At 51.7% G+C, this 26,918-nt stretch overlaps 2 protein-coding genes across 9 annotated transcripts; one reads left to right on the top strand and one right to left on the bottom strand.

The window, feature by feature from the left end:
• Positions 1-47: 47 nt before the first annotated feature.
• Positions 48-19,172, top strand: SIRT3 (sirtuin 3). 8 transcript variants are annotated; one of them, XM_027051364.2, is made up of 8 exons: positions 50-570; positions 4,567-4,714; positions 5,708-5,896; positions 5,992-6,224; positions 7,806-7,906; positions 13,092-13,253; positions 16,989-17,198; positions 18,641-19,172. In XM_027051364.2, exons 1-8 carry the CDS (start codon positions 516-518, stop codon positions 18,659-18,661), a joined length of 1,119 nt encoding a protein of 372 aa, XP_026907165.1. In that variant the 5' UTR covers positions 50-515; the 3' UTR covers positions 18,662-19,172. The 8 variants fall into 8 exon arrangements, with proteins under 8 accessions (XP_026907166.1, XP_026907165.1, XP_053058644.1 ...); XM_027051365.2 differs by lacking the exon at positions 5,708-5,896 and having other exon boundaries at positions 48-570; XM_053202665.1 differs by lacking the exons at positions 5,708-5,896; positions 5,992-6,224 and having other exon boundaries at positions 59-334.
• Positions 19,173-19,747: 575 nt separating this feature from the next.
• RIC8A (RIC8 guanine nucleotide exchange factor A) lies at positions 19,748-25,828 on the bottom strand. The gene is made up of 10 exons (XM_027051362.2): positions 25,365-25,828; positions 25,092-25,139; positions 24,419-25,006; positions 23,872-23,963; positions 22,966-23,116; positions 21,802-21,897; positions 21,572-21,716; positions 21,353-21,497; positions 20,887-21,006; positions 19,748-20,535 (listed from the first exon to the last, which is right to left on the bottom strand). The coding sequence occupies exons 1-10, from the start codon at positions 25,680-25,682 to the stop codon at positions 20,415-20,417; spliced, it is 1,824 nt and encodes a 607-aa protein (XP_026907163.1). The 5' UTR covers positions 25,683-25,828; the 3' UTR covers positions 19,748-20,414.
• Between the last annotated feature and the right edge of the window lie 1,090 nt (positions 25,829-26,918).

Below are 26,918 nucleotides of genomic sequence, written 5' to 3'. Positions count from 1 at the left end.
CGCGAGGCAGGCCGGGAGCGTCCCCGCGGCCTGCGGCGTCCGCTGGTTGTCAGGGTAACCGCGCCCTTGCTTTGGAAGAAATTCTCTGCAGGGTTTGCACCGGATTTCCCGCGCAGCTGGCTGTGCCCTTGAGTACGAGGGCCTGGTGGCCCTGTGATGGAGGGCCATCGACAGGCTTTGTGGCCTCGGCTTTTGTGACCAGCAGTTTCTCGTCTCAAACGGGGACCATAATAACAGTAATTTCCTGGACTAAGTGTAAATGTAACTCCTGGCGGTAGTAAGCGCTCGCCAAGTGTTACCATCACCCTCCTGATTGAAAACGGCGGGACAGCAGGTTAGAGAAATGCAGGCTCCTGGTTTGGTGTCCAGGGCCAGAGGCGGGAGCTCAGCAGGCTAGGAAGCCGCCCCCACCTGGCGTCCATCCCAACCTGGGCTCGCGGGGAGGGGCGCGCGGCGGAGGCGGACACGTGGCCCTCGGGGACAAGGTCGCGAGCGGGCGGCGGAGCAGCTGGGACATGGCACGGTGGGTTCGGCCTGCTCTTTGCGCCCTCAGGCTCTGGGGCCCGGCAGGTGAGTGGGCCTCAGTCGGTGGGCGCGGGCCGGCAGCCTCTGGGGTGGGGCGCGGCGGGCAGGGCCCAGGGTGGGGACGAGCACCTCCGCGCAGGCGATGTGGCTGCGGTTCAGTGCCCGGCGAGCGCGGGCGTCGTGCTTTCCCTGCGTGCGCGGCGGGGCACTGCAGAACCTGAAATGTCAAGTTCCTGTTCACGCAGCTCAGTGGATATTCCAGAGGCCGCCGTGGCATGTTTCTTGTTTCTTCTCACGGGATTTAAAAAATTCTTCTTTAATGTTTATTTATTTTTGAGAGAGAGAGAGAGAGAGAGAGAGAGAGAGAGCGCGCGCGAGCGCGTGCGATTAGGGGAGAGGCAGAGATAGAGACACAGAATCCGAAGCAGGCGCCAGGCTCGGAGCTGTCAGCACAGAGCCTGATGCCGGGCTCGAACTCACCAATGGCAAGACCATGACCTGAGCCAAAGTCAGATGCTTAACCAACTGAACCACCCAGGTGCCCCTTCTCCTGGGTAGTTTTGATGTGTATAAGCAACACTTGTATGTTCATAGTTGACACTTTGTACCTTGCCTTTTATATTTAGCAATATGTCTTGGGAGTTACTTTCATCTCACACATAAACGCTTTCTCAGTCTTTTATACTGATCTGTAGAATTCCTTTTTTTTATTTGTTTTTGTTTCTGTTTTTTTTGTATGACTTTTTATTGGAACCACCAGATCTGCCCCAACGAAGAGCTCCCCAGGCCCTGTCGCGCCTTACGAGAAAGGGCTTAGGGTCAAGGAGGAGGGAACTGTTGCTCCTGTCCCCCCAGAGGGAGGTCAAGATCTAGCCTCCGCTTCTTGGTGACCATTCAGATTCCTCCCACTGCCTGTCCCTGCTGGGGAAACTGAGGATGCACCGCCCTGCCCTAGGTTGGGGGTGGGATCTGTAGAATTCCATTCTATTGATGCTTCATAATGTATTTAATAATTTTCTTATTTAAGTAGTTTGTAATATTTAGTTATTAGGAATAATGCCGAGGTTCATTGTTTGTACTCACTTTTTGGATAAACTCCTAGTAGTGGAAATCCTGGATCTAAAGATATATACATTTTTATTGTTCCCCATGCAGTAATTGTACATTTTGGGATCTTTGCTGTTAACCTTAAAAATAAAATGTTAGTTATTGCCAGCAAAATGGATTTATTCAGGAATAGCAGAGAACTCCAAATGAAGACTAGAAAGCTATGGCAAAACCATAGCAAGTCCTAGGCACAGAGGAGAGAAATGGTGTTTTACAGAGGAAGGGGGATGGGGCTTGGGAAGTCTGTTACAAGCAAAAAGTCCTCCGAAATAAACTGGGAGCTGGAGTGTAGTGCTTCTCATTGGCTGGGCTGGGCTGGCCTCTCATTGGCTGGGCTGTGATGGTCCCTCATTGGCTGGGTTGTTGGGGGAGAGGGAGGGGAGAAAACCCTCCTTCCTCATTCTGGGCTGTGAAGCCCAGGTTTTTTTCCCCATTGGGAATGCAAAGGGCTGCGGGGAGTGGGGGGGGGGGGGAGTGAGGGGGGGGAGTGAGGGGTGCGTGTGAGAGCTCCTCCTGTTGGTCTCCACCGCGTGTCAGTCAGGTTTCCTTTACATCATTGCCTAGAAATTGAATATACATATGGGAATGTCTTAAAGGCCCACAGTTGTTAAGAAACTAACTTAAATGCCCAATAATGAATTAATACTTAAGTAATGGTACATCTACTTGATGCAACCTTACACAGCTACTAAATGTTGGTGAGGAGTTTAATAGATACCCAGGGGTTTTTCATTTATCCAAGAAACCTTTATTGTACTGGCCAGGTGTCCCACCAAAGTAACCCAGTTCTGACTCTACCTGCCTGAAGAAAGCACCACAGGTGAAGGACTCAGTCCCACAAGCCCGCCCCCAGTTCAGACGCCAATCCAGGTTGTCTCCTGTGCTTCTGACTCACCAGCTATTAATTGGTTTCCATGACCCCCTCCTCTGGTTCTGTTAATTTGCTAGAGCAGCTCACAGAACTTGGAAGACAAGTTGACTTACTAGACTGCAGGTCTATTACAAAGAATATTAAAGGATATGAATGAACGGCCAGATGTAGAGATACATAGGGTGAGGTGTGCAAGGGTCCCTGGACCCTTCTGCATGTGAGTCACCAACCTGGAAGCCCTCAGGACCCCCTCCTTTTGCGTTTTTATGGAGGCTCCAAACCCTCTAATCATAGTTGGCTCCCCCTGGCACCCAGCCCCCATCCTTAGGGCTCTTCCAAAAGTCTCCTCATGGACACAAACCCAGTTGTGGTGTAAAGGGGCTGTTTATGCGGAACAGGACACCCACTTCACCCTCATGGCTCCGAAGGGACTTCAGGAACTGAGGATGGGAGACCAACTGTTGTAACAAAAGATGTTCCCTTTTCTCTTAGAGACTCCAAGGGTTTGGGGATGAAGACCAAAAACATATTTATTCTAAATCACAATGTTACAACTTTAAAAAAATTTTTTTAACGTTTATTTATTATTGAGAGACAGAGAGAGACAGAGCACGAGCATGGGAGGGGCAGAGAGAGGAGGAGACACAGAACCTGAAGGAGGCTCCAGGCTCTGAGCTGTTAGCACAGAGCCCGACGTGGGTCTCGAAGCTACAAACCCAGCGAGATCATGACCTGAGCCAAAGTCAGATGCCCAACCGACTGAGCCACCCAGGCGCCCCATATTACAACTTTTTAAATTCCTTTTGTATTTCTTATAATAAGTTGCATTTGGGAGGAATGTAGTAAATTTTTTGAAGAAAGACTATAGGGGAAGAGTTGTTTTAGATGCTGTGTAAAGTGGGGCGTTTAATAGGTAGAGCTTGAGCCAGATGATTTTCTTTTCTTCCCGACCATCTGGCCGGTTTTCTTTAGAAAATTTCCTTTGGAAACCTCCTCAACTTGCACTCAGAAGAACTGCTTGACAGGTGCTTTCATGCAAGTCTCCGATGCAGCAGACTGTCCTTTAGGGTCTGTGGGCATCTCTGCAGGAGTGTGGGGAGGAGGGGAAGCACTGTGTTCTCTACTGTATTTTCTGTACTTTCTGCTGGGAAAGATCTGCTATAGACCTTCTTAATAAGCAAGATTGTAAAGAATCATTTCCTGCTCTTGACTTGAGCCTCTGAGGCTCAGGGTGTTTGAGTGATGATGGGACATCAGAGCCAGGGCTCTGATTCTCCTTTGGGTGCCCTCAGCTCTGCACGCTTTCCTTTGTCATGTTCCTCGTTCCCTTTACTTACCTTTTAGAAATCTGTTCTTTTGAAAACCAAGATGATGCTTTGTATGCTGGGAGAGGCAACGACACAGAGGCAAGTGGACCGTGAACAGCAAGCAAACCCCTGACCCCAGAGTGGAGTGTGCAAGGCAGCACAGGGTCACTGCAGGAGAGGAAGGGGTGTCAGTCTCCCTAAAAGGAGCAGGAGCCCGACGAGGGCAAAGTGATTGCTCACTGGGGTTCAGCAGTGGCTTCATGAAGGAGCCTGACATTTGGTGCTGGCCTTGCTGTGGGAGATTTGGACATGCTGAGGTGGAGAAAGGTCATTCAGGCAGGAGCTGATTTTAGGGCATATACAAGAGCTAGGGAGTCGGTTGTTTGGCTGAAACGGGGGGGGTGGTGGTATGTAAGAGGGCATAGTGGGGGCTGAAAGTGTCACTGGGGTGGGTATGCTGTGCTAGGGTGGGGAACAGAGCTTCAGGGGAGACCTGAATTGGTTTCGTAAGGGGCAAAAGAACACAAAGACAACATGCAGGAGAGTAAGTTAGGGCCACACTCCTAGAAGATACACTCTGAATTGTCCTGATGTGTATCTGAGATGTGCTTTTAGGGTGCTTATTTCTTGCCTGTATCACAAAAGAGTAAAAGAAACACTCTCAGTTTCCTGTTTTTATGTCTGTATTCACTTTAGACTCATCACTTGTTTGGGGAGGGTTGTCGGTTCCATCTGTTGAATCTCTTTTCCCATCAGGGTGGAGGAGTCTCTATCCGGAAGTCAGAGATGTCCCGGGGAAGGGTCATCAAGGGCCTTCCCCTGGAAGAACAGACGCGGTGGCCGCCAGCCTTTGGGGTGTGAGAAAGGCGTCCTGTGCAGTGGGGCTGGCAGCCCTGAACTCTGGGTGAGTTGCCAGGAGATGTAGGAGTCATGCAGCTCGGTTAGACGCCAAGCAGGGGCCTGAGCGGCAGATCAGTAAACCCGGGAGGCCTCACCAGGCCCGTGTGAGGTGTGGCTCTGGTGCCCCATATTTCCCACAGCTGCAGCCTCGCCTCAGTGGGATGTGTTCAGACCGTGCTATCAGCTTTGTGTTAGTTGTATTGCTTTTTTTTCCCTTCCTGTTGCTTTCTGAGCGTCCAAGTCCTGAGGCCTCGCTGGAGCCTGTGGTTTGTTTACTGGCTCTTTTTTCCTATGGCAGACCATCTCCTATTCCTGATACTTAGCCCTGTGAGTGTTTTGGCTCCTGGCTTCTGCGGGTGACTTGAGAAGTCTTCCGGTGCTTTGCAGAGAGAGCCTGGGCTGAGTGTGCCCACCCCCGTACCTTGGTTGTGGGGTTCCTTTGGCAGCTGCATAATATGAGCAGCTTCCTGAACAGCTGCAGACGTTGAAGATCAAGTCTCTGTGGCAGTGTGAATCCCTAGCTGCCAGGGCATGTTTCTTTCTGGAATGGTCTCTAGAACCACTTTTCCTCCTGATAAGATTCGGTGTAAAGCCTGGGACATTTAGCTTTCTTTAAAGGTCACTGCCTGTTTGTCACATCTCGGGTGTGCTACAGTGTATGGCTCTGCAGAGAGCATGTCCAGAGCCCCCCACAGAGCCCCCACACCTCTGGTGAGCAACCCTCTTCTTTTCGCACTGGCATTGGGTAACAGGAGTTAAGACGTGACGCGTTCCTTGTTTGCACAGGTCTGACCTGATTTTTTTTTGCTCCCAAAGAAGTTTTGATTTTTAAGTTGAGACTTCTTTCTCTTTCAGCCCAGTAGTCATCGATGATGAGGAAGTGATCATCTGGGGGGACAGGAGGGAAGTGTATGGTCATTCTCCATGGTGGGGGTGATGGCAGGGCTAGCATGAGCTTGACTGTCACAGTCACCTGGCCACTCTCCTTTTCTGTCAGCATTACAGGTGGAAGAAGACCTATATCTTCTTCTGCTAGTGCCTCAAGCATCTTTGGAAGCGGAGGCAACGGCAAGGAGAAGCTCTTTCTCCAGGACATAGCTGAGCTGATTCGAGCCGGAGCCTGCCAGAAGGCAGTGGTCATGGTGGGGGCCGGCGTCAGCACGCCCAGCGGCATTCCGGACTTCAGGTGCCCTGCAGTGCCTAGCTAGATCCTCCCTCGCCACCCTGGTCCGCTGCACGGCCCGCCTCACGGGGCTCAGGGCGTCTTGCCCCTCCTTGCAGGTCTCCAAGGAGCGGCCTGTACAGCAACCTGCAGCGGTACGACCTCCCATACCCTGAGGCCATTTTCGAGCTCACTTTCTTCCATCACAACCCCAAGCCCTTTTTCGCTCTGGCCAAGGAGCTGTACCCCGGGAGCTACAGGCCCAATGTCATACACTATTTCCTCCGCCTGCTCCACGACAAGGGGCTGCTTCTGCGGCTCTACACACAGAACATCGATGGGCTCGAGAGAGGTGAGCTCTCCACCTGTCCACGCCTCTTCTTCTGCAGGGACCGCTTCTCCCCTCCCCTGTGACTCATTTCAAGCCGGCTTGTTTTGCCTTCATCCCTGACAGAAATGTCCACTGTGTGTTTAAGGGCCACTGTCGGGACCTTGTTGGTGGACCTGATGTCTTGGCATACTTGTTGGGCTATGAGTTTTGGATAGAGCTAAAGGTGACACTTGAGAGCTTTAGTTTGCTAATCTGATATGACAATTTCTTTTTTTTTAATTAAAAAATTTTTGTTAATGTTTATTTATTTTTGAGACAGAGACAGAGCGTGAGTGGGGGAGGGGCAGAGAGAGAGGGAGACACAGAATCCGAAGTGGGCTCCAGGCTCCGAGCTGGCAGCACAGAGCCCGACGCGGGGCTCGAACTCACGAGCCCCGAGATCGTGACCTGAGCCGAAGTTGGACGCTCAACCGACTGAGCCACCCAGGAGCTCCAGTGATGATTTAGTTTTCAAGAAATTTATTGTGAAATGTTTTGAGCACAGAAAAGTAGAGAGAACGCAACGAGCCCTCACGTCCTCCTCACAGCCAGTCCTCACTTCATCTGTGTCTTCTTTCCCCCACCTTTTCTCTCACCCCGTTATTTTGAGCAGATCCCTCGCATCATAAACTTAATCTGTAAACAATCTGTAAGTACTTCAGTGGGTAACTCTAGAAAATAAAGATTTAAAAATCATAACTACGATATCATAACTACGATATCGAAGAAATCACTATTAATGCCTTAGAATTACCAAACTCTGTGTATAATGATTTCCTGACTGTCCCGAGGGCGGCCACAACCAGTGATTCACAGATCATACTGGCTGCTGACCGCATCTTAGAGAAGCATGGCTGAGCCTTTCTCTTATGGGCAGATTCCAACGAGTGCTGGCTCTTAGTGAGCCAGCATCCGCTCAGCCAGGCTGCAGACATCTGGTGATTTGAAGAAAGTAGTCTCCTCAGCTCCAGGAAAATAATTCCTTGCCAGAAGGATTCTGCAGCTTGCAGCCCCATAGGCAGCAGTGGAACCCCTGTGGGGGCGACCTCTTCTTCTGGAGTTGCAGCAGGCAGGCCTGTGCGAAGGCGCGAGCTCTGGCTTGTGGGCTGTAGCGTATGGAGATTGATGACCATGGCGGGGATAGCGGAAGCCACTTGCAGCTGGGACTGTCTGTCCGCCCACAGCCCAGAAGCTGACAGTGGGAACAGACAACTGTCATAATAAGTTACCTCTGTTTTTCTATAGTTTTTTGGAAACTGTCTTTGTACTGTTTTTTCACTTTTGCTGGGTATCTGTAGAATAGAAAATGTTTTCCTAGTTATTAAATATAATTTTATCTGAACTTACATCAAACTTGTTGACAGGCCTCATTTTAACCTTGGTTTGGCTCCATCGGTGCTCATTCTGGTCAGTGGGGCGTCATCTGGAGGTGGTGGAGGCAGGGACACCAGGCTCGCATGAGGGCTGTGACTGCCTCTGGGGACCTGCCAGGCTCGGAGCCATGCTTGGGGCCTGTGCACCCACCCCAGAGCCAGCAGCACTTTGCTTTGGCTTGAATTTCAGTGGCTGGCATCCCTGCCTCCAAGCTGGTTGAAGCTCACGGATCCTTTGCCTCTGCCGCGTGCACTGTCTGCCGAAGGCCCTTCTCAGGGAAGGACGTTTGGGTGAGTTGGCATGCTGGCAGTCCTCTCCCTTCTGCGGTGGGACTGATCTGGAGAGGTGACGTTTTATAAGCATCGTATTAGAAGAACAACAGAGCAGTAATGGTGTGAAATGTTTCTCTTTATTTTTAAATTGGAAAAGTAACGTATGCCTGTCAAAAATTAAGAGCTATGTGGGGAGATAAGGCATATGTAGGGAAATGGGGACAATGTATTTCCCTTCAGCCGATTCCTATAGCCCACTTTAACAGTTTGGTATGTAATGTTACAAGCCTTTAAAAGAAAAGGGGAGGGGCGTGGCACCTGGGTGGCTCAGTCGGTTAAGAGACTGACTCTTGATTTGGGCTTAGGCCACGATCTCATGGTTCATGAGTTCAAGCCCCTTGTCAGGCTCCGTGTGGAGCCTCCTTGGGATTCTCTCTCTCCCTTTCTCTCTGCCCCTCCCCCACTCCTCTCTCTCCCTCTTTCTCTCACAAAATAAATAAATAAGCTTTAAAAAAATAAAAAAAGGTATATATAAACATACGTGACCATATCTATGTACCTACAACACACAGTGACAAATTTTTTTTTTTTTTTTTTTTTTAGCTACAGGATTATTAACCTTAATCTACAACCTGCTCTGTTACAGAACAAAATTTCATGGATTTATCGTGTCAATAACCACAGCTCCGCTAACTGTTTTTAGTAACTAGAGTAATACATTTAGCCATTCACCTACTGTGGGACATTTTTTGATGTTTGTGATTTTTTACTACTAAAAATAATGCATCAGTGACACTGATGCTTATACCCTTGTGTACTTCTGGCAATATTTCTGTAGGATGGGTTTCTCAAAGTGCAATAGGACAAGCTGGAAAATTTTAAATAAAGATGAAGGTCTGAAATATTGATGAGGTATAGGGCCTTGTCTTTTACTTTTCAATGATGTGAAATTCACATAACCGTAAAATTAAACATTTTTAAACCTTTTTTTTTTTAAGTTTATTTCTTTTTAAGAGAGAGAGAGAGAGCAAGAACAGGGGAGGGGCAGAGGGAGAGGGAGACACAGAATCCAAAGCAGGCTCCAGGCTCTGAGTTGTGTGCACAGAACCTGATGTGGGGCTCGAACTCACAAACTGTGAGATCATGACCTGAGCTAAAGTTGGATGTTTAACCAACTGAGCCACCCAGGCGCCCCCGTAAAATTAAACATTTTAAAGTATGTAATTCATTGGCATTTAATATATTCACAGTGTCGTGCAAACACCACCTCTGATTCCAGAACATTTTCATCACCCTAAAGGAAAACCCTTTACCCACTACTCAGTCAACGCTTCCCAGCACAATCCCTGGCAACCACTGATCCGTTTATTGTCTCCATGGTTTTGCCTTTTCCAGAATGTCAGAGTTGGAATCATACAGTGAGCAGCCTTTTCAGACTGACTTCCTGCACTTACTAAGATGCATTTACATTTCCTCCTTGTCTTTTCATGGCTTCATAGCTCATTTCTTTTTAGTGCTGAATAATATTCCCTTGTCTAGATGGACCACAGTTTATCCATTTATGTACTGAAGGGCACTTTGGTTGTTCCTAGGTTTTGGCATTTATTAATAAAGCTGCTATAAACATCTGTGTGCAGGTTTTTGTGTGGATATAAGTTTTTCAACTCATGTGGGTAAATACCAAGGAATCTGATTGCTGGATTGTATTGTAAGAGCATGTTAGCTTAGTGCCTTCCAGTGTGGCTGTACCATTTTGCATTTCCACCAGCAATGATGAGAGCAGCATCTGGTGTCGTCAGAGTTCTAGAGTTTAGCTGTTGAGATAGGTGTGCGATGGTATCGTCTTATGCAATTCCACGATGACGTAAGTAATGGAATATCTTCTTTAAAAAAAATTTGTTTTTGTTTTGGAGAGAGAGCATGAAGTGAGGGGCAGAGCGAATATTAAGCAGACTCCGTGCTCAGCAGTGTGGAGCTTGATGTGGGGCTCGATCCCACGACCCTGGGATCATGACCTGAGCCGAAATCAAGAGTCTGATGCTCAGTCGACTGAGTCACGTAGGTGCCCCATGGAATATTTTTTCAAATGCTCATTTGCTACCTGTATATCGTCTTTGGCGAGCTGTGTATTTAGTTCTTTGGCCCATGTTTTAATTAGGTTGCTGATTTTCTTATTGTTGAGTTTTAAGAATTTTTTGTGTATTTTGTATAGCAGTCCTTTATCAGAGGAGGATATTCTTTATCTGTGGAGGACAGGGAGAGAGCAAAGAGGTGGCCACTCTAGGTTTGTAGTTGGCAGTTTAGTAAGTAAGAGAACTTATGTGCGAGGCTCCTCCTGGGCAGCAGCAAGACAACCAGATCCCTGCACCCACCTCCACATCTGACAGGTTTATAATGAGGCCTTAATTGGGCTCGGTCACGTCTACTGTGCACATCACCACCTCCAGGCTGTGTCCTTGAGCAGTCTTCGGGACGGGGAAGGCAAGTGGAACCCGCGTTCCAAGGACGGGGGAGGGGGGAGTGAGGAGCTCCCAGGTGCCGGGTCCAGGCCACAGGTCAACTGGCAGTTTCGTCTGTTGATGACCTTCCCCAATACTCAGTGGTGATTTCTTGCAAGTATTCTAGCATCTTGCCAAAACTTAGGCATCTGTTTCTTTAAATCCCTTCCAGGATGTTCCTATTAGGATGCTTTCATCCAGTGTTTGGCCCGACCCTCACCAACACGCATGTGGACCCATTGATATAAATCTGAGCACTCAGATTAGTAAATTTGAATAACTATGTTAAATTCTTCAGCAAATTTATGGGGTCTCAGTCACTTTAGGAAACTCTTTCACTATGGCTCAAAACTCAGCCTTAATCCAGGCAACGTAAGCAATGTGGTGTTCTTCGGGACCCCCAGCAGAGTTTACTGTAGAGGGGTAGGTGTTAATAGGCTTGGGAGAGGGGGGTGAGGAGAAGTTTGGAGGGAAAAGGAAGCTCAGCAAAAGGGTTAGAATGAGAGATAGGTAGAGGGGGGTTGGGGACAGTGAGGAGAGAAGAGAGGGAAACTGTGCCAGAGGCGGGGCCTGAGCACAAGGCCACCCCACCTGTCAAGAGACAAAGAAGATGGGGAGGGGACAAGGCCTCAGAAGCCATGTGGACATCTTTCAATTGTTTGCCTGCCTCGGTTAGTTTACAAATAGTACTTTGCAAAAAGGCAGACTTTGAATCCAAAAACTGTTTGGAAGCCTCAAGGTATCAATGAAAATAAGCATCCAATTCAGTTTTGACAATTTTAGAACCCATGGCTGTCCGATTGAGTTGTGAGGAAGGGAATTTTGGGGAGCTCGAAAGTTCCCCATAATGGCCATTGAAGTTGTAAATTGTTTTTTGTTAAGTTAGTCCATATAAGAATGCACGTGAGGAGGGAGCACAGTTTTTAATCATGGAACCGGCAGGGCTCCCAGAAGAGTGGGGGCAGGGGCACCCTCAAAGCATTTTGATCACTGGAATCCCATTTCCCAGAGGCTTTTCTCCAGAGCCAAGAGGAAAATTCCTGAACAGCACAGCCCCAGTAGGAATAGCCGGGCTCTAGAAAGGAGTCAGACAAAGGCCACATGAGTACTCTCTGAAAGGATGAAGCCTTAGAGCAGGTTCTGAATAAAGTCTGGAGAGCTCAAAACAGAGAGTGAAGCACAAATCCAGGCAAAAACTCACATTCAAACCCCAGGGTTGGTGAGGAAGCAGTGAGCCCAGCTGGCGCTGAGGGTGCTGGCACCTGTTTGTTTGCTCACCAGCCTCAGTCGCTGGGTGGGGTTGGGGATGTGTGTGTGGGTCCTTCCTGCATCCCACTTCTGACACCTAGTAATGTTTTCCTTAAAAATAGCCCTTTCAGTTATTTTACCAGGGAAATGGGTTTATTCAGGAATAGTAGAAAATTGCTATTAGGGACAAGCAAGCTATGACAAAACTGTAGGCAAGTCCAGCCAACAAAGGAGAGGGACATTATTTGATGGAGAGGAGGGAGGGAGTTTGGAGGGGCTGGAGAACCAGGTCACGGAGTTGATGTCTTGCTCGCTGAGTCACTGGAGTGGTTGATTAGATGTAGGGGAGGTGGTGCATTTCTTCCCTGGTTGGGCCTGTCATTGGTGGTTCTCTCCTGTTGAGGGTTCTTCTGTTGGGTCTACAGTTGACACTTCTTTGTGTGATTGATGGTGAGTGGTATGGCTCCTTCCAGCCTCCTGAGTCCACATTAGCAAGATCTCCCTGTATTAATTTTCATAATGCTCAGCTGTTTGTTGAAGAGGAGAAATTTGGTTGACTGTGCTTATGTGAGTCTGCTTCTAGGGTTTCTGGTCTGGTCCTTCACTAGTGCCACAGTCTTGATTCCTTTTTTTTTTTTTTTTTTTTTAAGTTTTTATTTAAATCCAGGTTAGGTAACACACAGAGTTATATTAGTTTCAGGTGTGCAATATAGTGATGAAACACTTCAATACATCGCCTGTTGCTCAACACGAATGTCCTCCTTAATTCCCATCCCCTATTTAGCCCATCTCTCAAACCCCTCCCCTCTGGTAACCATCAGTGTGTTCTCTGTAGTCAAGAGTCTGTTTCTTGGCTTGCTCCCCCCCTCTTTCTCCCTTTATTAAGAGCCATCTTTTATTTATTTGTTTTAAATTTATTTATTTATTTTGAGAGAGCACACATGACTGGGGGAGAGGCAGAGAGAGGGAGGGAGGGAGGCAGGCAGAGAGAGAGAGAGAGAGAGAGACAGACAGACAGACCCAAGCAGGCTCCACGCTGTCAGCATAGAGCCCAGTGCGGGGCTCAAACTCACAAACTGTGAGATCATGACCTGAGCTGAAAACAGGAGTCAGATGCTTAACCAACTGAGCCACCCAGACACCCTAAGAGCCATCTTTTATTTATTTATTTATTTATTTATTTATTTATTTATTTATTTAAAATTTATTTATTTTGGAGACAGAGCATGAGCAGGGGAGGGGCAGAGACAGAGGGAGACACAGAATCAGAAGCAGGCTCCAGGCTCTGAGCTGTCAGCACAGAGCCTGACGTGGGGCTTGAACTCACGGACCGCGAGATCATGACCTGAGCTGAAGTCAGACGCTCGACCGACGGAGCCACCCAGGCGCTCCAAGAGCCATCTCTTAAAGTGTGTTGTGATATCTTCCTTGGTTCATTTTCTATTTGTGTTACACAGGATGAAGTGATGGTGGACAGGATCCCCCGCTGTCCAGTCTGCACTGGCATCGTGAAGCCCGACATCGTGTTCTTTGGGGAGACACTGCCCCAGAGGTTCTTGCTACATGTGGTTGATTTCCCCATGGCAGATGTGCTGCTTATCCTCGGGACCTCCCTGGAGGTTTGTCCACAGGCCCAGTGGTGGGCTGAGTGTGTGGGGAGGAGGCTAGGAAGATAGGGTGGAAGAGGTGGGGCTGATGGGCCAGCTCCAGCTGCTCTCAGAGCCCCCTGGTGTCCCAGCTTCAGAAGATGAATGGGTTCATCTGGTGCGGAAGCAGAGGTATTCCCGGCCTAGGGAGTGGAAGCCTGGGCAGAATGGGGAGGAGGGAGGATGCTCAGCTTTGGAGGTGCTGTCAGTGTGGGTGGGGCACAGCATGTGAAGGGAAGGGAGAAGGGAGGGGTGTGGACAGATAGAGAGGGACAGACTTCCCAGGCCACATCACAGAGGCCAATTTTGTGCTAGAAGCAGTGATAGACTTGAAAGGATTGGACCAGGGACATAGCTTGTGCCTCTCGGGTCAGAGAGAGATCGTTGATGAGTGGGATGGGGATTGAAGCAAGATGTCCAGGAGGGCTAGTCCTCAAGAAGGCAGGGCTGTGGGCACAGTCCGACCACGTGACTGAGAGAGGGCAGGGAGAGGGACTGGCTGCACCAGGGACAGGGGAGGGAGTGGTCTGGCTGTCTGTGGGTCCTCAGGGCATTTGTTGGTAAGGAGGAATTTAGAGGGAGGGTGCCGAGCTCAGTTCTGCACATGTGTGTTTGAGGTGCCTGGGAGAGACTCATGGACACATTCCAGAAGCTATTCTGCATCTGGATCTGGGGCTCAGGAACTTTGTAAAGGAATCAAGAGCAAGAATGAGACCCTGCAATGAGCTCTGCCTAATTGGATGTAGGCAGCAAGGGCCAGAAGGGCCAGAAAGGCCTGTATTCAGGGCCCGGGCAGCCACGGAGGCCTAGAGTGGTGTGCCCGCTGTTCCAGTGCTTTGGACAGACACAGTAAGATGGTGTAAGCAAGTGACACAGTTTTAGATGACGGCAGCTGGAGAAGTAACAAATGGGACAGGAAGGCTGGGAAGGGTTGTGAACTGGTCGTGATATCAGCGTGGTTGGTTTGCACGGCCGAGTCAGGAAGGTGGCCTTGGAGCTGAGGCCAGGGAGATGCAGGTGTCAGCTGAGGGTGTCTGGCGGTGGAAACTGCCCGTGACCAGTAGTGACAAAGGTCTGACCTCCCGACCCTGTGGGTGCTGTGTCGTGAGTGTGCCATGGCGCACGGTGAGGTGGTGGGAGAGCCAGTAGAGGCCTTGCAGGTGGTGTCCAGGTGGCGGCGGTGGTTGGCCAGGTAACGCTGCAGAGGGCATTGGCGCCCAGGTGTTTAAAGGAACACTGGGTGGGCGAGTGTGGACCCCCGCAGGGCTCCGGGCTTGTGACCTGAGTGACCACAAGGATGGAGCTGGTTTCTGAGACGGAGAAGCCTAGTGGGCAGGTTGGGGGATCTTGGCCTCCGGCACACCGATTCGAGGGCTGTTTTGGGCTGTCGAGTGGATGAGGGCGGTGGGCGGGTGGATTCCTGCATCTGGACTCCAGGAAGGAGCAGAGGTATGACCTGGGGTGGCGCAGTGAGCAGCCGGAAGAGCCCAGAGTGTGGACAGACCCATGATGCCCACCCTGGGCCTGGTTGGAGGGCTGGGCCTAGGGGACAGGCAGAGGGCCAGGGCCATGGTGCCAGCGGCATGTGGTGCTGAGTCTGGCTGCCCTGTGCTGGCTACTGGCGATGGACATTGGGGCCACCAGCCCTCCCGTATTTTTTAAGTGAAATGAAAATAGCCTTTCTCTTTGATTCTAAAAGTACCACATGCTTGTTTTTAAAAATTTACGCATTAGGTAGAGATGCAGAGTGAATTGAAGAATCTCTTCTGTTCTACCAGCCCCGTGAGTGTTTTGCTGTGTCCTCACAGGCTTCTGTGCTGCACAGATGTGGTGATCTTAACCAGAAGTGCAGAGAGACCTAGCTTGTCAGCACCCGTAGTGTCCCTGACAAATGCCGATACAAGGTTCCAGTCGGGAGCCCCAAAGCAGAGTGCTTGTCTGTAAGCACTGAGCAATCCGCAGTGTGGCTTAGACTTTATCTCATATGCCGCGTGGAGGAAATATTAATGCACTTGGTTATGGATCACCCCTCCGGATGTCACTGAGGTGTGACATAATATATGGTATATAAATCATGTGACGTTTTCTAAAATGTGAAATATTCTGAATTCTGGAACACACCCAGATCCAAGAGGTTTGTTTTTTTGTTTTGTTTTTTTTTTTTACTTTAGGGAGAGAGAGTGCACACAAGTGGGAGAGGGGCAGAGGGGGAGAGAGAGAGAGAGAGAGAGAGAGAGAGAGAGAGAGAGAGAGAGAGAATCTCAAACAGGTTCCATGCTCAGTGCAGATCCTGACATGAGGCTCGATCCCATGAACTGTGAGATCGTGACCTGAGCCGAAATTAAGAGTTGGATGCTCAACTGACTGAGCCACCCAGGTGCCCCTGAGCCCTGAGAGTTTTAAGATAGGGATGACAGATGTATGACAAAATTTATTGTTGATGGGCAACAAAAATAGTAGATTTTATATTAAGAATGATGTAGTGAATGACCACATGTATACACATTTGCACATTCATGTGAGTACTTTTGTAGCAAAGAAATATTGAGAAGTTGCTTTCCAGAAAGATACACTAATTACATTGCCACCAACAGATGTGGGCCATTTTCCCACATCCTCACTGACAGCAAACATTACCTGTCTTTAAGTTTTCAACCATCTGATTGGCTAGAAAGAAATAAGTGTGTATGTGAGAGAGAGAGAAAGGGAGGGGATATTTAACATGTCTGTAATTAAGAGTGAAGTTCGTCTTTTCATGTTTATTGATGACCGTGTTCTCGTTGGATTGCATATTTGTATCTCTTGTCCATTTTTCATTAATTATTTTCTTAGTTGGTCTATAAATTAGCAATGTAAATTCATTAAATAAAATGTTTATAAATTAGTTTAGCAATTAGAAATATAAACTATTTGTCACATGTTGTAAATATTTTTGCACTTTGTTTACGATGATAAAGTTTAAAAAATTATTTTTCTGCATAGTATTTTTATGTAGATGATAATGTGACAGTATTACATAGTCAGACCTGTCATGAGTTTCCTTTGTCTGATCTGACTTCACTATCAGGCCTGAAAAGTCCTTCCCTACCTTTACTTATGAACCCTAAACTTTCTTTAAGAACTATTTTGTTTACATTTATACCTTTCACTCATTTGAAATTTTTTCAATGAAGGCAGGAGTTGAGCATTTTCGTCCCAGATAATGATCCAGTCTCAATACCATTTAATAATCTGTTTCTAATTTCTAATGGAAATTTCACTTGGAAGCAGCATGAAGAAGCCCAAAGTCACCGAGTTAGGACTCTCTGGAGGTCTGGATGGTGAGGGCTGTGGAAAAGTGGGGCACCCTCTCTGCTGGGCATGTCAGGAGCCCTCTGTGGGGCCAGGTCCTTGCTCCCAGGGAGCGTGGGTGGCCCAACCAGATGCTGCTGGGAGGAGGGTAAGGTGGACCATAGTTGCTGGAGCTCAGATGTGCCTGGGCAGAGAGACCCACAGAGGCCAAGACATGTGGGAGGCAGAAAGAGGGACGCGGGCAGGAGGGAGGCTCGGGAGGGAGGAACCCAAGCATGGAGACTAAGCTGACAGTGTGACGGGAAGAAATGAAATAGGTGGTGAGTTTTCCCTGTACCCGAGGTCTTACTGTCAGTCTGTGTCCCGAGGGGCTCAGAGGGTGGGCACTGTGCTCCTCACTTTTGGGCAATTTTTCAGGTAGAACCTTTTGCCAGCTTGTCTGAGGCCGTGCGGAGCTCGGTGCCCCGACTGCTCATCAACCGGGACCTGGTGGGGCCCTTTGCTTGGCGTCCTCGCAGCAGGGACGTGGTCCAGCTGGGGGATATGGTTCACAGCGTGGAAAGGCTGGTGGAGCTTCTAGGCTGGACAGAAGAGTTGCGGGACCTCATGCGGCAGGAAGCCGAGAAGGTACGGACTGTGAGAGGGTCATCTCCAGGGCTGCCTTCCTCACTGCTTGGGGGTCTGGGCCCACCTGGTGTGGAACCCTGTCTGGCTAAAACAGAACTAGCAAATACTGGCTGTTCATCCCGTACCGGCCGCTGCCCAGGGCCACCTCCGTGTGGACATGAAGAAGGGATGCTAGATGCCTGCTCTCCACTGGCAGAGCCGTGACTTGGTCCCGGTGGACTGGGGTTGTCCTCGCATCACAGAGCAGCATTGCCTTTTGTCCCTAAAATAAAGCGGCACCAAACAGCTCCAGGCCAAGGTGTGGCTCTGAGCCGAAGTTTGAGGAGCTGAAGTCTGTGCCTGTGTGGTGGGGGATGAAGCCCACCTTGGGGAGGCTTTCGGGAGATCATCAGTGTGAGAGCCGGTGGCCTGACAATGTGCTGAGGGTAGAAAGCCAAAGACCCTTGGTACCTTCCAGGTTTCAGACCTGTAACAAGTGAACTTACAGAAAATGCAGTTTCCCATAAGAATCAGCATGTGTAGCCTTGATGTTGAGAGGTTGTTTTCTAAAGGAGGCAGCATTAAGCGTTTGAAGTCCGTTTGTCTCACAGGGACAACCATGTGACAGTGCCCAAAGGGGACGGGGCAGAGGTCTGGGGACAGCCTTACTCTTCAGCTGTGACTGCCTCGGGGCTCAGGGCCGTGGGTCAGGCCTTCCCCTCACCTCCACTGGCAGTGGCCCCAAGCAGCTGGTTTCTTACCAAGTCGAACCCAAGAGAGAAGAATAAGGCTTATTACGGGTAGGAGACTTCACGCTTTGTTTCCACACGCAGTGGACATCATGGCCATGGTTCTTCTAGCCTTCCACTCCAGAGTTTGGCTCTAATGGCTAACGTGTAGGCTGGCGTCACTCGTCCCCTCAACTGAAATACCAGTTATGCTGCTCGGTCGTTTGAGGGAAGCAGAGCGTGCAGGTAGCACTGAAGCGTGTACCTCACACGCTGAGAGGAGGGTAGATGCCCTGGTCAGACCCGCCTGGCCGCTTCCTGGCTCTGGCGTCCCACTTCCATACAGGAACAACACTAAGTCACGTGGCCCCGGGGATTTGACCTGTGCATTTTCTGGTCTTACAGAAATCTATGTAAGGTGGGTCCTGGTCTTAGGGGTTTATGTATTTAAAAAGAGGTGCCATCCAAGAGTAAACGTCAAGGGACGGGCTGCAGTCCAGTTTGGGTTGCTTTGCCAAATAGTGCATGATCTTGAGCACGTGAGCTCCAGAACATTTCACATGGTTACTTAAATGAAGCCCTCCATTTAGCCACCCAGTTTTGCCCAGCCCTGCTGGCATCATGTTACTTTGGCTCAACAGCAGCACAGGCAGAGGCAGAAAAGCTTTTGTTTTATAATAGTTCAAACCCAGGCCCTGAGATCTGCAGGACTGATCTCCCTTCTTTGTGTTCCAGCTCAATGGACGGGACAGATAGGGTGATGGCTGGTCCCCCCACCACTCCCGGGACCAGAAATGGTTCCATGGAGTCACTGCCCACCGCTAAGGAAACAGTTTTGGCTGGACTGGAACCTGCGGCCTAAGGAAGAATGAGGCTGCCCGGGTCATGAGCTCTGTGCCGACCGGTCGTGTTGTGCTCACATCACAGGCCACCCGTCACACTGGCACCTTTCTGCTGTTGGGACTCTTCAGTCTGCTGAGGCTGACTGCAAAAGCTTTGACAGCTTCGACTCAAACAGACCAACGGAAAGCCCCGACTGGATCGGCCATGTGTCCGGGTCTCCATCCGAAGGGCTCGGCATCTCGGTCTGTTAGAAGGACCCAGTCTCTGGCTGAGTGGCCTTAGTCACTCCCAAGGCATGGTCCTGGGTCCCAGGTAATAGAATAGGGTCCTTTAGTATGTTGGTCTCCTTGGTAATGTTATTTTTAATTAAAGAAACGTTATTCATTTCTGGCATGAAATAAACTCTTTGGTCTCCTTAAGGGAATACAGGTGTTAACAGTGGCTGTAGAAAGGGGACCTTGAGGGGTGTGTGGGCATTCCTCCCACTAGAATAACCCAAGGATGGAGAATGTGCCCCTGGATTCACCCTGGAGGTGAGCCCAGTGCCACTTCCCACGGAGCACCAGCACCCCTCGCGGAAGGGCGTCAGGCCATGTTCACTCTGCTCCGGCATCTAACCACCCCGTCCCCACTCTCCACCAGGCCTTCCCAATAATGCCTCTAGGATTGACATCTAAGTCATGGAAGGCCTTAAGTCATTTAGAAACCTTGGCTGGTCCCCAGCCAGACATGTTCTCAGGCCATACTTCCTGCACCTGCACAGGCCCCTTCTGCTGGGGTTGCCCCAAGGCCCAGCATGGATAGCACCGCCAGGCACATCATCCTGACCCCTGGCTCCCACCCTGCGTGTGCTCCCTTGGGCGCTGTTTCACCACCTGCCACGCGTTTCAGAGAGTCCTCAGAGAGGGTCTGGTGGCCTCCACAAGAACAAAAGACATGAATGATGATCTAGGAAAAGGACTGAATTCTGAGAACAATGAAATTAATTCCTCACACACATTCTTGCTCGAAACTCTTTATTCCAAGATATTTCAGTGATGCTTTGTGGTACACGGCAGAAATCCAGACTTGTGGTTTTACGAGGTGCGTTTCCCTTCGTGTATTTGTCTATGCCAGTGGGAAGGCCAGGATTCCACTGTCACAACCAGTGAGAGCTTGGCTGCTGTGGACACTTATAGTAGAGTGCGGAGCGAGGACCAGGAACGCACAGGAGGCTCCCAGTCCTGAGCTCAGTGGGGACAGAAATAGAGCATACCTTGAAAGTATGTTTTTGACATTAGGATACAGGGTCCTAGCAAGCTCTTTTCCTGTCAGCTGCAGCGCCTGCCTGACACAGAAGCTCTGGGCCGGTATGCCAGCCCTGGACATGCTTGCCTGTGCATGTGCCCATGCTCAGCTCCTGCCCCCAGGCAGCAGCCTCTGCACACATCCTCTTGGCACACAAGACCACCTCATCTGTGGAGATCATGGTGGAGTTCCCAGAGTTGCAGCAGGACAAGGCCCTCACAGTCCTAAAGATAAGAAATTGGACCAGAGACAAACCATTAACAGAACTTTGGAAGTAAAGAGAAAAGGGTCTCCAAGCATGGCTTCCCTGGGTCACAGTCCCAAGGCCATCTCTGGAAGCAGCACCAGTTCTGAAGGGGGAACAGAAGAGTGGGTGTCCTCAGTCGGGGTCTGAGTCGGGTTCCGAGGAGAGCTGCCCTTCCATGGTCTCACAAATGGCATCCTGCAGGGATGTGAGCTGACCCCGGGGACTCATCCCCATAGGCTGGATGACTCTGTGCCTGTGAGGGAAAAGCATGGTGGGGAAGGGGCACGGCATGTGGGGCAGAAGTCGGGTTCACCCCTGGCCAAACAGGCCTGAATCCAAACTGCTACCCAGTGGCTTTGAGACCTTATGCACTCTAGAATTCTTATTTCTCCAGGTCTCAATTTTTGTCATCTACGAAACAAATGTAATATCAACCTCAAGTCTAATCCTTTCCTGGGGCATTTCCTGTTTCCGACCTTAGTAACACAGCCTTGCTAAGCCCAACTTTAACCCCACTTCCTGGTGCTCACAGGACAGGACGCGGGTCCTGGGCTTCTGTTCTCCCTTCTCCCAGCTGTGGGCCCCTCCTTGACACAACACGTACCTGGAGAGCTTGTCAAACATGTTCACCAGCTTCATGGCCTCATGTTCCTTCTGCTCCTCTGTCATGCCCTCCATGGGGTTGGGCGGTTCTTCCTCCACCCTCCCGGTCACTGGGTTTATGCTGCTTCCCAGGGGAGGGATTGTGGGGAATGCATTAGCGACTCTCTAGGACAGGAGGCGGCTGCATGGGGTGGGTGGAAGCAGGGCAGCCACAAGAGGGCTCTTTCCAGGAGCAGCAAGGACCCAGCCCCTGCTCGGGGGATATCCTGGTCCCCCGACTGCCTGGCCCCACTCAGCCCACACTCACAAAACATCCTGACATCAAGACAGGTTACTTATGTGACCAGTGCCTGACTCCCAAAAAGTTCAGCCATCTGTCATCTTGTCCCACCCACCTGCGAGTCCATATGGGTGTGGGAACAGGGACCAGGGTGAGTGAGAGGAGCCGAGGGTGTAGGGGCACACACCTGGCCTTGGCTTCTTTGTACTCCTCTGTGTCCGTGTCCTCGTCCTCCGAATACTGGCCCTCAGGCCGGCCCCCAGCCATGAGGCCCCTGGCAGCCAGGAGGCCAGCAGCGTTCCCGTAGCCCGTGTACTTGATGAATCGGGGCACTGAGAAGCAGGGCAGAGATCAGTGTGTGAGGTGGCTGGGAGGGATAGGCGCTGGGCCAGATCCTGCCACTCACCACTCTCCGAGCACAGGACAAACAGGAACTCAGCTGCCACTCTCTTCACATCAGTATCCAGGTGCGTCATGAGGCGAACAAGCTTGTTCCGCAACAGCTCCCCGACCTCGGGCCGCGTCCTCACGTCCCGCAGTGGGGGCAGCACCTGGGGAGGCAGCCGTCCCTCAGCCTGGGCCTGCAGCAGCTGGGGTCTGTAAGCAGGGTCCCGCCCCGGCCCCTGTGCCCCATACCTGGGCCTTCAGGAACTTCCTTGCAGGGCGGTGCATGCGGGCACACTCCGTCAGCACGCTCAGCACGGGGGCCACGCTCTCTTTCAGCCTGTGCGTCTGCAGAGGAGCCTCTGTCACCGGGGCTGTGCCCCCACCTGACTTGAAGTGGGGGGGGGGGGGGGCAAACACACGCACACCAGACGGTCCTGGCAGGAGGCGCTCAGGAAGTGGCCTTGCCCTGGTTAGTCAGCTGAGGGGCCAAGACTGGGCACATTCTTGTGAATTTGTGACTTTCAAGAGAGCCACAAATGGAACTTAACTTAGGATGCACTCACATGCTCTGTGACCTGGGGCAAATAACTCATCTGCTCTCACTTCCTCGCCTACATACCAAGGTTGCACGGGAAATACAGAGCATTCAGTTATTAGCACACCACTGGCACATGACCTGTCCTCAGAAAACAACAGCCAAAACACAAAAAGAAAATCTCTACTCTGTGGGCTTCATGGATCCAGAGAGCTCCTGTCCTTCCCCGGCCTTCTCCCGAGTTATCTCCCTGCACCCCAACCCCAGCAGCAGCAGTGGTAGGGACAGTCACAGCCATCACATCCAATGCCAGGCGTTTGTACTCCAGCTCACAGCATATATGCGCGATGTGGATTCTGGAGGTGTCCATCTAATCCCACTCCCTTGCACTCTGTAGGTTGTGTGATGTCTGCAAGCTCCCAGAGAAGCTGGTCAGAGGTCTGGCCAATGTCCTGTGTGCAGGCCCAAGAACCAGGGAGCCTCTGGCTCAAGATGCCTGTGGGTCCCTGCAGGGATGCTTGTTCCCACGGGCCACCTGTGTGCAGCAACACTGAAGTTCTACAGTCACAAGCAAGGGCTGGGGACTTCTCAGATCACTCAAAAGAGATCCACAAAGAGATCTAAAAGGTAAGTACTTTGTTTTAAAACGCGTGATAACCAACGAAATGAAAACCTTCAAATATGTGTGTGAGGGTCCCCATATTTCTCAGGGAGGAGGAGTCTGGTGGTTGGACCACAGAGCAGAGGGAGAAATTGCCTGACTCACACTGTCAGGCTGATCTCCACTTACCAGTGGGTACCGTGAAAAAGCACGGACCACAGCTGCTGGGGAAAGTCAGAGCCACTGAGGTACCCACACGGTAGGTCCCTCTGCCCACCTGGTGCAGACGCTTTTCTAGGAAGCTGAGGAGGACATGAATCACATCCATGTTTGCTCCCAGGAACTCCAGGGAACCTTCGTGTGGCTCCAGGGTAAGAAGGACGTCCAGACACTTGAGGGGCAAATTTCCCAAGAGATTCACTGTGTGGCTGAAGACAGATGGGGGAGAGGGGCTTGGTAAGTCTGGTCCCCTGCACAAGTACAACCCTTGGTGCCCCCTGCAGTGGCCACATGTGATGTGAACTAGCGTCCAGGGACTTAATGGCCAGCAAGAGACCAGAACTTAGAGTAGGACTAACCTCAGAGGCTCATCCCACTCAGTGGGGTGAGTTCCCAAGGAAAGGGGCACCCTCTGTCTGGGTTGAAGCACCACAGACACTCTTGAAAGCCAGAACCTGAGGGCGCCTGGGTGGCTCAGTCAGTCAAGCGTCCGGCTTCAGCTCAGGTCATGATCTCACAGTTCGTGAGTTCAAGCCCCACATCGGGCTCTGTGCTGACAGCTCGGAGCCTGGAGCCTGCTTCAGATACTGTGTCTCCCTCTCGCTCTCACCTCCCCTGCTCGTGCTGTCTCTCAAAGATAAATAAACATTAGAAAAAAATTAAAAAAAAAAGCAAGCCAGAACCTGCCTAAACACAGGTCATGGAGAAGAGAGGTGAGTAACCACATTGCCCTGTAGATACCACACTGCCTGTTGCTACCACCCAAGTTCCAGGGACACGTTCCTGTCCGCAGATCCAGACACCTGTCCTGATCGTGTAGTACTGTAGAGACACACTGATGTCTGCTCCCAGCCAGACAGATGAAGACTCTCTAGGGTGGAGCCTAGCCCACAGCCAGAGCTGGGAAGCACTGTTCAGACATGCGAACACACTTCCCTTCCATCTCGAGAGGCCGCACCCTCACCCGTGAAACTCTTCTGTGCGGTCTCCAGCAGCAGCGACCATCATACAGTGCCGCAGGATAGTCCCCAGGTGCCGATAAAGGGCAGCATCTTCCTGACCAAAAAGAAAGGTGTTCTTGTGAGAGGAAGCACCGCTCCAGGATCATGTGCAGAGACCATGCATCTCCTCTACTTGCCCTCTTCTACTCTACCTTCAGAGTGTTTCTGTGATCAAGAACGTCACTAAGTCCTCTTGGGATGAAGTCACAGAGTACTCTAGCCACATGGTCACGGCCTCATGGTGGGAAATCTCCTACAGCCTCCCCACACACCAAACAGCCCTCCTGCTAGGCTGAAAGAGCCAGACATACCCTCCACCTCTCTCAGAAATCTTCTCCAAGGCTCCCTGCCCAAAACGTGCATCTCCTTGCCTCCTCCCGATAAGCTAAGAGCTCCACCTGCCCTCTCCCCATCTGATGCCCAGAAACTTGCCAGTATTCCTACAGGCAGACAGATCCAGGAAACGTCCACACCGCTAAGCTCTACCCACGGACTCAGGTCAGCCCTCACCTCATCCACTTCCCTCTTAATGGAGTCAAAGGTGATGTTGAAGAGCACTTTGAGGATCTCCATGGCCCGCTCAGTCTCCTGGGGAGGAAGGAGCTCAGGAGGGCCCCCATCAGGGGTCATTCCCAGTGTCAGCTCCAAGGCAGCAGTCAGCAGGCGCACCCCCTGCAACTCCTGAAACAGCTGCTGGCGCGCATCAGTGCGAAGTGCCGTGAGCAGGAAGAGGAGGCGCAAGTCAAAAAACTGGACTTCATGTGGGAAGCTGCTCTTGTGATACAGCCCCACACGCTCTGCGAGCCTCACCACTAGGCGGGCTTCTGCGGCCAGCACCTGTGCCACCGGGCTGCTGAGCACGAGGTTGCACAGGCACTTAAGGGACTCGAGTACAACGTCCATGTCCAGAGGCTCAGGGACGGACCCCTCCAAGGCGATGCCAGCATAGGAGGCAAGTGCCTGCAGGCTCTGGCGGCTGGTGAAAGGCTCCAGGCAGCTGCGGTCTCTGGTCAGGATGCGGATGCTCTGCAGCCAGGTGACGCGGCGGGACGGTGGCAAGCCCCGCTCCAGAACCGCGACCAGCAGCTCCGCCAGTCTCTGTGGGCAGGAAGAAGAGCGGCTCCACCAGGCCCCTTTTCCCGGGACCGCCCATCTTCCCCTTTACCCCTCGGTCAGCACCCACCTTCCTGTCCTCCTGTTGGGCATCATCAAACGTGAAACTCTGGGAGTTCTGCAGAGAGACCCAGGGGCTCAGGGGCACAGATCCACACCAGGCAGGACCCGCGCTCCGTGGATGGGAAACAGACGGCGCCCCGCCCCACCCGCCCAGCGGCGAGCGCACCCGGACTCTCTCCCGGTAGCAACTCCTCACCGACTCGGCGCCCCGCCCGCCGCGCTCGCGCCCCACCCTGCCCCACCTCTTCTTTCGTGTACCACGTTCACGGCTCTCGCTCACCTCCCGGTTGTACGTGCGCAGAGCCTCCATAATCACATCCTCCTCTCCCGTCTCCACAGCATCCGCAACCACCCGGGGCTCCATGGCGCCCCCGGGATACCGCGCCGGGCGGGTGGGAGAGGCTTGGCTTTCCGACTCCAGGATGAGCCCGCTCGCTCCGCCCTGACTCGCCGCGCGGGGGAAGCCGGGATAGGGGTGCGCGGCGCCGCGGGGCGGGGCCAGGACTGCGCGCGGGGGAACCCGGGACCGGCGTACGCGGCGACGCGGGGCGGAGTCTGGGTTGTGCGCCGAGGAGGTCGGGACCGGCGTGCACGGCATCTCCCTCGGGGCTGTATTAGGGCTGCGCGCGGAGGAATCTGGGACGGGCACGCGCGGGGCTGTGGGGCGGGGCCGGGGCTGCGCTGGGAGAGGCCGGGATGGGCGTGCGCTGCGGCTCTGAGGTGTGTCAGGGCTGCGAGCTCCTTAAGGAGGCGAGACCTGGACCAGCTGACTGGAGCTTGAAGATTTTGCCCGGAGTTAGCTGGGGTTTCAAAGATCCTACTCGGTGATCGTTCGATTTTGGGGCCGAGTAGCCTCCGAACCTAACAGGGACCCCTGCTTCTTGGACTGGAATTCCCAGCAGGCGAGGACCTCAGCCCGCCCTACCAACCCCTCCCATCCACGCCCCTCTTGATGGACCGAACGAGTGGAAGTCGAGGGGAAAGTCCAGGTGGAAAAGAAAGGACTTTGCAGCCCGGAGACCACCTGATGTAGTAAACAGGGGTTTGAGTGCCTACTGCACGCGAGGTCCCTGCTTTCGTAGAGGTTGTGTTCCAAAGGTGAACACAAGGAAACACGGACAAATAAGACGCCGATAGGCAGCCATAGTCCTGTTTTTTAAGAAAAAAGGCGGAGAGCCTGGTGGGCCGCAAAGGGATCTGATGAAATGCCACTTTTGGAGACTGGACGATAAGAAGTGATCTGGGGGAAGGTCATGCAAAACAAAAAGAGCAGATGGGAATGGTCGTGGTGGGAGAGAAGCAGACCTCCTTGAAGCTTAAAGAAAGGGGAGAGTGGGGAGGGGTCAGGATGAAGGCAAAGCATTATCTTGTGCAGCAACTTCCTGGGTGTGTAACCCAGACACAGTCTGGCCTCGACTCAGCTTCCTCTTTTGAAAAGCAGAGATGGTAGAAATTCTCGTTTCAGTGTGTTGTTAGGAGGACTAAATGACACAGAGCAAACGCTCCAGTAGGGTGGGGAGGTATCCACTGTGCAACAAGCCTATGTTGACTATCTCCTTCGCACCGCGCCCTCAGCGCCCGGGTGCAAAGGCAAGCGCCCGGTTCCTACTGTCCCCACCCCCACACTCTGACCCTTCGTCTGGTTCATTTTCCTTCAGAGTGCTTTCACCCCTGCATCTTCTGCAGCGCCCGCTCGCCCCAGGCCTTGATCTCCACTGTCCCACCGGCAGTAACCGGGGCCGGGACTCCCACCGCAGCCTGGCGGAGGCGGAGGCCCATTGAGACCCCTTCCAGCCTATCTCGCCTGATAAAAGGCCTGGGAGCGCTTCCTACG

The sequence above is a fragment of the Acinonyx jubatus genome, chromosome D1 (assembly GCF_027475565.1).
Source record: "Acinonyx jubatus isolate Ajub_Pintada_27869175 chromosome D1, VMU_Ajub_asm_v1.0, whole genome shotgun sequence".
Lineage (NCBI taxonomy): Eukaryota > Metazoa > Chordata > Mammalia > Carnivora > Felidae > Acinonyx > Acinonyx jubatus.
Note: the sequence above shows the minus strand (reverse complement) of the source record. Positions and strands in the feature narration are given on the sequence as shown.

Bases quoted from the DNA above. Each gene is read 5' to 3' on its own strand.
- SIRT3 (XM_027051364.2), top strand. From the start codon at position 516: ATGGCACGGTGGGTTCGGCCTGCTCTTTGCGCCCTCAGGCTCTGGGGC. The intron at 6,225-7,805 runs GTGAGCTCTCCA...CTTGAATTTCAG, and splicing joins CATCGATGGGCTCGAGAGAG to TGGCTGGCATCCCTGCCTCC. The intron at 17,199-18,640 runs GTACGGACTGTG...TTTGTGTTCCAG, and splicing joins TGCGGCAGGAAGCCGAGAAG to CTCAATGGACGGGACAGATA.
- RIC8A (XM_027051362.2), bottom strand. From the start codon at position 25,682: ATGCCGTGCACGCCGGTCCCGACCTCCTCGGCGCACAACCCAGACTCC. The intron at 23,964-24,418 runs GTGAGGGCTGAC...CTTTTTGGTCAG, and splicing joins TTAAGAGGGAAGTGGATGAG to GAAGATGCTGCCCTTTATCG. The intron at 21,498-21,571 runs GTGAGTGGCAGG...CCTGCTTCTCAG, and splicing joins TGTCCTGTGCTCGGAGAGTG to TGCCCCGATTCATCAAGTAC.